General features: G+C 48.6%; 1 protein-coding gene across 3 annotated transcripts; it reads left to right on the top strand.

Annotated features, from left to right (window-relative positions):
* Window positions 1-3,344: 3,344 nt before the first annotated feature.
* On the top strand, window positions 3,345-10,063 carry LOC130871225 (paired immunoglobulin-like type 2 receptor beta). 3 transcript variants are annotated; one of them, XM_057764574.1, is made up of 5 exons: window positions 3,345-3,565; window positions 3,874-4,260; window positions 6,814-7,000; window positions 9,208-9,264; window positions 9,750-10,063. In XM_057764574.1, the coding sequence occupies exons 1-4, from the start codon at window positions 3,478-3,480 to the stop codon at window positions 9,218-9,220; spliced, it is 675 nt and encodes a 224-aa protein (XP_057620557.1). In that variant the 5' UTR covers window positions 3,345-3,477; the 3' UTR covers window positions 9,221-9,264; window positions 9,750-10,063. The 3 variants fall into 3 exon arrangements, with proteins under 3 accessions (XP_057620557.1, XP_057620554.1, XP_057620556.1); XM_057764571.1 differs by having other exon boundaries at window positions 6,811-7,000; XM_057764573.1 differs by having other exon boundaries at window positions 6,811-7,000; window positions 9,208-9,237; window positions 9,750-9,770.
* The last annotated feature ends 566 nt before the right edge of the window (window positions 10,064-10,629 follow it).

Here is a 10,629-nt window from a genome sequence, read left to right as displayed (position 1 = left end):
CAACTTCTAAACTGTAGAAATGACGGAGACATCTCACTGCCTGGACAGTCACCCAGAGTTGCTCTGTACCATTGGGGCATCCATCTTCAGCATTCAGGCCCACAGTATCCAGCAGAAATTTCCATGAAGCAGGAAAATTTAAAGACAGTTTAGTCACTTTCTGCTGGGTCCGCAGAATCTCTCACAGACTCTTTTATGAATCAGGAATCCCAAAGTATCATCTCACCTTTAGGCAAGTTCAGCAGTCCTCTCTCTACGGGTTCTTCGAGTCCAGTTCATGTAACAGTCCAGGCAAGAGCAGTTTCTTACCCAAATGGCTATCAAACTCCATAAGGAGCCTCTCAATAGCCAGAACCTGGAAGCAGCCTAAATGCCCCTTGACCAAAGAATGCATAAGGAAAATGTGGTACATTTACACAATGGGGTACTACACAGCAGAAAAAAATGACATCTTAAAATTTGCAGGCAAATGGATAGATCTAAAAAAATCATATTGAGTACAGTGTAACTCAGGCCCAGAAAGACAAACATCACATGCAGTCACTCATAAGTAACTTTTAGACACAAAATAAAGAATTCAAGGAGTAGGAGAGTAGATGGTGTGACAGATGGGCGGATACATGGACAGTTGTCATCTATGGGTTGTCTGCTGGGGCGGGGCCAATCTGACCCTCACTGTGTTATTTGAGGAAAGTTTCTGGAATTGGATGGTTCAGACAGAAATAGGAAGGATTGAGCCTGTTCTCTGCCATCACCGTCATGGGAAAATACAGCTGGGTATAAAATCAGAGTCTGAATGGTGGGGACATAATCAGGAACTGTAGTCTGAAGAGTCACAGAGACTGGCCTGAGTGGCAACAGGTTCTAACGCTGCAGTCTGACACTCCCCATGGTCACATGTATACAAAAGCCCCATGTGTGCATCGGACAGCACCAGGCTGCTCTTCCACAGAAGGTGCCCCTCCCCTATGAAAGCATCATGGCTCAGGACCCATCATTGCTATTGGGGGAAACTGGGTTCTCACTACAGGAAAATGATTACAGCCTCCTGGACAGAAATCATCCTACAGCTGAGTCCCCAAGGGGATTCAACCTGAGTCCAGTACTTGAAACTAGAACAAAGTCCATGACTTGGGATTGAGGGGCCAGCAGGTGTCAGCAGTGAGGCTGAGCACAAGGGACAGATGGGATCCTGAAGGACCAACCAGAGCCTGTTGTATAAAATTGCTGGAGACCAGCAGCTGACATAATGTAGCCACATGGGGACCAGGCCTTCCTTGAGAGACTTAGGAATTGGGTGACCCTCACTCACAGGCCCTGGATAGTAGGGCAAGGCCAGATGAAACCTGGAGGTGAATACTCAGAATCAGGAGGGCCCCTCTCAGACCTCACTGAGACTAACGACAATGCTCATCTGGTAGAGTGCTTACCTGCCTGGCATGCACAGGACACTGGGTTCTATCTCCAACAGGAGACAAATGTGCACAATGGGTCACACCTGTCACCCTGCACATGGGAGGGCAAAGCAGAGGTTCTGTAGGAGTTCAAAGTCATTCTTGGCTACATAACAAGTTCAAGGGTCAGCCTGGGCTACATGAGACACCATCCAATAAGGGGGGAATTTCTGACAGGAACAATAGGCCCAGTCCCCTCTCCTTACTGATGGTCCATTTGAGGCTAAATCATCCCAAAGGTCTGTGCTCTGCATCACCAAGGACAGGAAGGATGGATACAGAAGTGCGTCCATGTGCAGCTGGTAGTGAGGCCATGAGAATGAGGGCCATGACCATGAAAACTCAGGTCGTGGGACCATGAGGACTGTGAGGAAGGCAGAGAAAGCAGACATGACAGAGGGAAGCTGCATAGTCACGTGCAGGGAAGCATGGAGAAGGCAATCGATGCCAGGAAATCTAAGGAAATGGAGAGTCGCCTCTGTCCATGTCAGTCTGGAAGAATCATGCCACTTCCTCTGTCTTCCTGCTCTTCAGGGAACTGATGGCACCTTGTCATGGGGAAGGGTGGGATGACCTCCACAGAACCAGCCCTTTGGACACCACAGCCACTGCCCCCACATCTCACGACTCGACTATTTACAGACCAGCTGTGTCCACTCTCAGAGATGTCCCAGGCGATATGTCATAACTGACACATTGCTGCTCTGAGCCCTTTTTGCCCGCTGCATTCAAAGAAGGTTCTAGAACAGCCACAGCTAGAGGGAGTCACTGAAGTGTTCTGTGGGAACAGCCTCCCTGGAGCCCAGCAGCAGATCCATGGCCTTTGAGGGGAGTTCAGAGGCTGCACAGAGCAGCTGAAAGTCAGTGTGGAGAGTGAGACTACAAGAACTCAGTTGGACTGAAATCCAGTCACCTGCCCTGTGGCAGTCATGTGACATGTGCCAGGGCTTCTCTGACCCTTGGTTTCCTCCTCTGAGTGTGTGTTAAGAGTGGCAGGAAGCAAAAAGGTTCCTTCAGAAACTAGAGTAGCTCTGGAGTCACTGTCGAGGTGAGGGAGACGAGTCTATAATTTACCCGGAATCACAGGGAAGTTACAGACTTGGCAGCAGCAAGCAGCCAGGGCGAGAGTGTCCACTGGGCATTGGTTTTCCCGAGGTGCTGTGAGGAGTCCCTGACAGGCAGCAAGAGTGCAAAGAGCAGACGATGGTGGGGGCACAAAGCTAGGGCTGGGACTGAATGTGTTTCCTCATCACCTCCTGCCTCATTGTGTCTGGTGAGCAGAAAATGATCATTCCTTTAACTGTGATTATGAGAGAGAGAGAGAGAGAGAGAGAGAGAGAGAGAGAGAGAGAGAGAGACACAGAGACAGAGACAGAGACAGAGAGAGACAGAGACAGAGAGAGAGACAGAGAGAGACAGAGAGAGACAGAGAGAGAGACAGAGAGAGAGAGACAGAGACAGACAGACAGACAGACAGACAGGAGAGGAGAGGAGAGGAGAGGAGAGGAGAGGAGAGGAGAGGAGAGGAGAAGAGAAGAGAAGAGAAGAGAAGAGAAGAGAAGAGAAGAGAAGAGAAGAGAAGAGAGAGACAGACAGCATGAGGGAGACATAGTGAGAAACAGACTGAGGGGAGGGCAGGAGTGGAGGAAATGGGAGCTGAGGAAACAGTGATTGCAGGCTGCATAGGGAATGGGAAAGACTGGATGAGACAGGAGGTCAAGGTGGAAGAGAGGAGAGCCCGGCATACAGAGGTCAGGGCTGTATCTTCCAGCCAAAAATGGGGGCTGGGCTCAAGGGCACAGTCACCTTCTCAGAGACCACAAAGGCAGATCTTGTGCAACATGGGAAAGAAGAAGCCAGAATGATAAAGGAAGTTGCTAGTCACAGGAGGTTGAGATGAGGAGGTCCTGCCCCCACTCAGTCCTCCACATACAGCCCAGGGGATGAGGATCATTTTTGTTCTGATTTTCTCCTGAATCCTGACCACCCCAGGGACCCTCCACAGGACCTGTTCTCCCTCCTGATGGGTCTGTTGGTCTCTCTTCCTGGAGGGATTCCGGACATGGACTGGGTCCTGCTTCTGCTGCTGCCAACAGCATGCCTGCAAGCTGGTGAGTGGTGGGAACCTCACTACTGGGGACTTAACCACAGGAGGGGTGAGTAGGGCTGGGAAGAGTTGGCTGGCATGTGGGAGGAGACTGCTCTACGAGCCAGCCTGTCCTCTGTGCGCCAAGAGAAAGCTCATCCTCAGACTTGGTCCCGCCCAACCTTTCCCCGTCTGTTCTGTCTCATATGGGACAGTGTGACATAGGGACAGTCCTCCCCTGTGTCCCACACCTTTCTATGGTGATGGCTCGGGAAGCTCTGGGTTGTCCCTTCCATCCCTGAAGGGGCTTCAGATTCTCCTCATACTTCTCAGGGAACCCAGCAGGATCCAACAGAGAAAAGCTTTATGGATTTGGTCAGCCAATGCGCATCTCTGGAGTCCAGGGCGGCTCCATCGAGATCCCCTTCTTCTTCTATTTCCCCTGGGAGTTGGCAAAGGATCCACAGATGAGGATTCTCTGGAGATGGAAGAACTACCATGGAGAATTTATCTACAACTCCTCCTCGGGTTTCATCCATGAGCATTTCAAGGGCCGGCTCATCCTGAACTGGACACAGCCTCAGACATCCGGAGTCCTCAGAATCCTGGACTTGAAGGAGAAGGACCAGACAGTGTACTTCTGCCGAGTTCATCTGAAAACAAAAGAACGCATGGAGAGTTTTCAGTCGATCAATGGGACCCAACTCACCTTCACTCCTGGTGAGCCGCCCTGGCTCAGGCTTTGATGCCTCTGGCTCCTTGTCCCCTAGATGTCACCTCAGGCTCTACAATTCTGACCTTGGTTTCATATTCCTTTACCTTGGTTCTGACACAGGATCTTTCCACTGTGGTTGTGACAAGTCTTTGTTGTGTCTTCTGACCTTGTCTGTCATCCTCTGCTCAGATGGAACCCCAACTCACTCTAGATCTCAGTATAAGGCCTTCCCTCTAGTTCACCCCCTTTGTGGCCAAACTAACCCTGCAGTTCAGGTCACTTTCACCTTCCCTGTGACTTCGAGGTGGACTGACTTCTCCAAGATGCAGCTGACTCACTTGGTCCTGTGTCAGGGCTCCAGTTAGTCCCCGTATGGAGCACCTCCACACAACTCCAAGCTAAGGCTTGATCAGCAGTAGGTGTTCTACAATCCAACTGTAAACTGCCATCTGTCACCACAGTCCCCTATATCCTGTCCTAGCTCCCCAGGACACATCCCTCACCTCTCCCTACCCACTCTCTGGTTCATAGAATCAAGAGATAAGGCACCTCAAGGGTGATTCTAGCCCTTTTAGCACCAGGGCTTTCCTGTCTTCAGACTGAACCCCTGTAGCTTAGGGGGGCCCTTTAATTGTCCTCCAACTTACACATTTTAGCAAGTTGATTTCTGCACCCCAACCCTTCTCATCTAAGCTGCCCAAATCCTCAGATGAAGAATACCTGAGGTTTTCTGAGCACTGCTTCAAACAAATTTGCATAGGCTTTGCACCTTCAGAAAATTCTCAGGCAAGGATCACATAGAGAGGACAGGGGACAAAATGTAGCAGTCACAAAAGGCAGATTGAGCTGAGGTGCTAACACTCTGGAGTCAAACCAGCTGTAAATCTGTGGGAATTCTCCCTACAACTCCCTTAGAGGGTCTCCATTTCCAACTCCCCTCTCCCCTTCCTTGCCCTCCTGCCCTCACCTCTCCCACACAAGCCCCATGGGTCTTGGGAACTAATGCCCCCATTTTCATGATGCGGCTGCTCTGTCTTCTGCTCCCTGCCTCTCCTCTGAAGCAGAAGTAACTGCAGACCCATGCACTGGGAACACTGAGTGGAACTCTATCTTGCTGTTACCCCTGCACCCTTTAAATGGCCCTCCAGCTGACCACAACCTTGCTCTGCTGCTCTTTTTTTTTATATTTTGGTGTTTTGGTTTTTATAAGACAGGGTCTCACCATGTAGCTCTGGTTGTTCTGGAACTCACAGAAACCTGTTACTTCTGTCTCCCGAGTGCTGAGATAAAGGCCTGTGCCACCACATCCAGCAGTGGCTGTTGACTGGATTAAAGCCAACCTGTGAGAGGACGCCCACAGCACAGTTCTTGTGCGGTCTCTACGGCTGCCATGTTGACCTGATGTAATAGCTAACCACAGCTGCCAGGTCTCAGAGAAAGGAGAGAAAGGAGATGCTTCTTGGGTCTAGAGCAGTGATTCTCAACCTTCTTAATGGAGACACCCTTTAATGCAGTTCCTCATGTTGTGGTGAATCCTCCCCCCATTATTTTTATTGCTGCTTCATAACTATAATTTTGCTACGGTTGTGAATCATACTGTAAATATCTAATTGCATGTCACCTTATATTCTACCACTGTGGGGGTAGCAAACCACAGGCTGGGAACTGTAGGTCTAGTGTTTCCAAATAGATAAGGGTAGGAATTGACCTTAGTGGAGATTGCAGAGCAGATGAATGTATGCTGCCCTGTACTGAGCTGGACACCTATGATCAAAATTATATATTTTCTGTTTTACATTTTGTGTATTTTGGGTGTGTGATCATGAGATCATGAGGGTCTGTTAATTCACGTGTGTTTGTCTGTCTGTCTGTATGTATGCATGTGTATGTGTGTGTGTGTGTGTGTGTAATCACTGACAATTCTTCATATGCATTCAGAAGCTAAGAGGAAACATTCAGGAGCTATTCCCTTATTTTCTGAGACAGAGTCTCTCACTAGCTTAAAGTTTACCAAGTAGATAGATAGGGCTGGCTAACCAGTGAGCCCCAGGGACATGCCTGTCTCCGCCTCTTTTTACTGGAACACAACTCACTCAACTCTGTTTGGTGTGGAACTAAATATATAGAGACAGGCTGGCTTTAACTCACATAGATCTTCCTGCCTCTGCCTCTAGGGCTAAGATTAAAGGCTGTGTCCAGCTCTCCAGGCTCTTCAAATGGATTCTAGGGATCAAACTCTGGGTCTAAATTTCCTGAGAGCAATCACGATACAGACTGAGACATCTGATTGTTCTATGCATTTATGACCAAAACAACTATATTTCTATGACTTAATTATCTGTGACTAAATGTAAATCTGAGGACACACAGCCAGGACAGGTGGAGGGTGTGCACTGAGCTTGCTCTTCTAGAGTCTCAGCCTTCAGCATGTGTTCCCCTCTGTGAACTTCTAACAGCTGCTCTCCATCCTACCTCCCACAGAGGAGACAAGATGTGACACTCCTCCCATCCCTCCTCATGCAGGGAGGATCTGCTCACTCCTCATCTCTCCCCAGCAGTCAGAACCATCACGAAGAGCCCCTCCATCATCACCTCTGCAGTCACCACGGCTGGACTGGAGGACACAGAGGGCCAGAGGAATCCTTCTCTTGTGAGCCTGGGAGCCACGGTCGGGGTGGTGGTGGCCACGGCTGTGCTCATAACCCCCGTCTATGTGATGCTGATCTTCCTCTGGTGGAAGAAAAGGTGAGTGGTCCAGGACAGGGCCTCACCTGAGCTTACCTCTGAGTTTTCTCAGTTGTGGCACATGGTATGTGTATTAGTCAGGGTTCTCTAGAGTAATGGAACTTATGGAATGTATTTATATATGTGTGTGCATATATATGTATATATGTGCATATATACATACATATATATATGAATTTATTAGAATGACTTATGGCTGCCATTAAACAATGACTAGTTTTGAAAGGAAAGACCAAGAACCCAGTAGCTGCTCTGTCCACAAGGCTGGGTGTCTCAGCTGCTCTATTGGGATCTCGAAGACAGAAATGAATGTGTGACAGAGGTAAAGGCAAGCAGGTGAAGAACACCCTTCCTTCTTCCATTATCCTTACACCGGCTTAAAACAGAAGGAGTGGTCCAGGTGAAAGGTGTGACTTCCAGAATCATGGTCTGGATCCAAGGCATGCTGTCTTCCTCCCTCAAGATCCAGATCCCAAGTGTGCCCTCTGTTTCTAGATTATACCTCATTCCGGACACAGTCCAGTTCACAACCGAGAACAGCCAGCACAGTAAACATATGCAGGGCAGAGAACAGGGAACAGAAGGACAGAAAGGAGGCTGAACCCACCCAGGACTGAATCTGCTCCTAATTCGTTAGAGTCCCAGCTAAATTAGAGGATCAAGTGCAGATGAACACAGCCTGCTCCTAAGAAATTCAAGGGGCACGCAGGAGCCCCAGGGGCTAACTGCTCATTTGGAAAGGGCTGTGGCTGCTAAACAAGGTCTGAGGTAGAGCAGCCTGTAGGGACAGCATCTCACAGGAGATGAGACCATGAAGAGAGAGATATGTTTGAGTTGGGAATATGGTATCTATACAAAAAGGAGGACATGGTGTGCAATAAACCCACAGGTGAAAAAACATGTCTGGGAAGAACTTACACCATAAGAGGTGAAATATTTGTACCCTAAAAACGACACACTGCTGAGAGAAATTACAGAGCAGCTGGAAGACGGCTCAGTTGGTAAAGTGCATAACCCACAAACACAAGGACATGGGTTCCATCCCTAGGATTCACAGATAAAGTTGACTACATTGGCAGATACTGAACAGGAAGAGATGATAGGGTCCATGAGGGTCACTATGCTGCCAGGTTTGCCCAATCAGGGAACCCCAAGCCAAGGACAGACCTGTCCCCCAAACTATAGAGGACAGCTCCAGCAGGATGATACCCAAGGTTGTCCTCTACCACACACGTGTGCACATATGCAAATCTTCACATACATATATCTACTGCAAAAATAAATTTATAAAAAGTATAAAAATACTAAAATATGTAAAGAGATTTGCATAATGGAAACATTTATACAATAACTCCTTATAATGCAAAACAGTCTAAAAAGTCAATGCAGTCTCTGTTCAAATCTCAATTGCTTTTTTGTAAAGGCAAATGATTTTTAAAATCAAAAGAATTCTAAGAAACAAACATGGGGACACAGTAGGAGACACCCTAATTCCAGCATTTGGAAGTGCATTGGGGGAATTAAGAGTACAAGCTCATATGAAGCTACATAGAAAGTTGAAGGTGAACATGGGTTCCACAAGACCTTGTACACACATAAAACAAAGGCAGTGTGGACCAGATTCAGAACAGACTTAAATCCATGGAAAGAAGACTACAGGACAGGAGCAGAGATGAGCAGATAGTGGAGTGTAATGAAAGCCCAGAAACACAGGCTTAAACATGCAGGCCCTGGTTTTCACAACGGCTCAGCCCTGCAACAGTTAAAAAGTGGAGCTGAGAGGTGGAGAGCAGCAGTCAGGGAGGCAGCAGAAGTCTGACTGGGATTCGAACCCTGAGACTGAATCTGCAGGGGGCAGCAGCTGCATTCACAGGGAAGCCAGGGAGCCAGGTTCCAGGGAGACAAAAGGGAGGCCTGGTGAGTGCAGAGCAGGGAAGGGACATGAGTTCAAGACAGGGGAAGGAAGCAAAGGGAAAAGGACATGGACAAGGGGCAGTGAACCGGAGAGCTGTCCTCTGATTGGCTGTGCAGAAGGACAGCTGAGGACTGGCCTCAAGTCCTGGGGACTCTCAGTCCTGTCCCTGATTGGCTGCTACAGAGCTGTTTGCTGCCCTGAGCCCCTAATGTTGTCTGAACACAGAGAACAGCTGAGAGGCAGACAGAGGATCAGCATGGCTGCCACACTGACACTGGTTCTTCTCCTACAGGCCAGCAGACTAAAGCTGAAACCCAGCCAGGTGAGCAGCTGTCATCCCAAGGAGCAGGTGAGGGGCTGTTTGGGGAAGTTTGTTATGAGAGACATGCAAGGGAGCTAGAGAGATGACTGAGTTAGAAACCTTTGCACAGGTTCAGGAGGACCTGAGTCTGACTGGGAGCACTCACATTATAAGACAGGGAGGTGACGGGAATTTGTAAACCCAGCCCTGGACAAAGAGACAGCCAGAGTCATGGAGCTGTCTGTCCAGCTAGTTCAGCCTAATTGCTGAGTTCCAGACCAATGAGAGACCATATCATAAAAAATAATGTGCATGACTCCAGGGGATAAATCTCGGTCATAACATTTTCCAAATTTACTTTAAATGAAGTATTTCACAATTACGTATTAGAGGACAAAAGAAAAGTGAAGAGCAGAGAGATAGCTCACTGGGAATAGGTGTCTGCAGCCGAGCCCAATGGCCTGAGTTCATTTGGGGGACACAAATTGTGCAAGTAGAAAACTGATTTTGGAAATCTGTCCTCTCCTTCTTAGGCACAGCATTGTCTGTTCGTCCCCAGTTAACAGAACTCCAGGGACCAGCATCGCTCACCAGGGTGGTGAGTTCCCATCAAAGTAGGGATTGGTGGCTACACAACCTGTGTCTCTAGCCCTTCCCTGACCACGGCCTGGGAATCAGAGAGCATGGCTGCAGGCCTGTGTTGTGAAACATCTGTCCATGGACAAGTACAAGAAGAGATCCCCACTCCTGCCATGTGCGCTCTGACTTCCTTTCCTCAGAACCCAGGTCAATCTTTCTGTCTTTTGTCCTGGGATCCCAACTGTACTGTTTCCTATCTGTCCATGGAATTAATAACATTTTTGATAAATGTCGTCCTCTCAGACATGATCTTATGTCTCTCTTAATGCAGCGCAACACACAGACATGAGACCTTAGAGAGTAGCAAATTGTGTTCAGGAACAGAAACACAGAGAGAAGCAGGTAACAAGGTCCACACTGAGAACCACTGCATAAGAACCCTTTTCCTCTCTGCTGTTCTCCCTGAACAGTCATCTCGGCTACACCCCCTGAACACTCCATGCCCCTCCTCAAATGACAGACCATGGTTTGATTGGGTCCCATGCTGAGCTTCCTTTCCTCACAGACCCATCTATGTCCCCTCGCTTTATTTCCTGCCATGTTGATATTCTGACCTCTGGGGTCTCCCTTAGGACAAGACTTCCTTCCCGAGTCCAGTTTGTCTTAACATTTGATAGTGTGTCAGCTTCTACCAAAGAGCATGCTGGGACATAAGGACAGCATCCACACTGACCAATAAGGATGAAATCCAGGCTGCTTTCACAGCCAGAGGTGGTGCATGGGCATTTGGCAGTGTGGATGTAGTTGGCCCCCATATGCCCATAGGGAGTGGCA

Source organism: Chionomys nivalis, chromosome 3 (genome assembly GCF_950005125.1).
Source record: "Chionomys nivalis chromosome 3, mChiNiv1.1, whole genome shotgun sequence".
Lineage (NCBI taxonomy): Eukaryota > Metazoa > Chordata > Mammalia > Rodentia > Cricetidae > Chionomys > Chionomys nivalis.
The sequence above is the reverse complement of the archived record's forward strand: the minus strand, read 5'-3'. Positions and strand labels throughout refer to the sequence as shown.

Bases quoted from the DNA above. Each gene is read 5' to 3' on its own strand.
- LOC130871225 (XM_057764571.1), top strand. From the start codon at position 3,478: ATGGGTCTGTTGGTCTCTCTTCCTGGAGGGATTCCGGACATGGACTGG. The intron at 3,566-3,873 runs GTGAGTGGTGGG...CATACTTCTCAG, and splicing joins AACAGCATGCCTGCAAGCTG to GGAACCCAGCAGGATCCAAC. The intron at 4,261-6,810 runs GTGAGCCGCCCT...ATCTCTCCCCAG, and splicing joins CCAACTCACCTTCACTCCTG to CAGTCAGAACCATCACGAAG.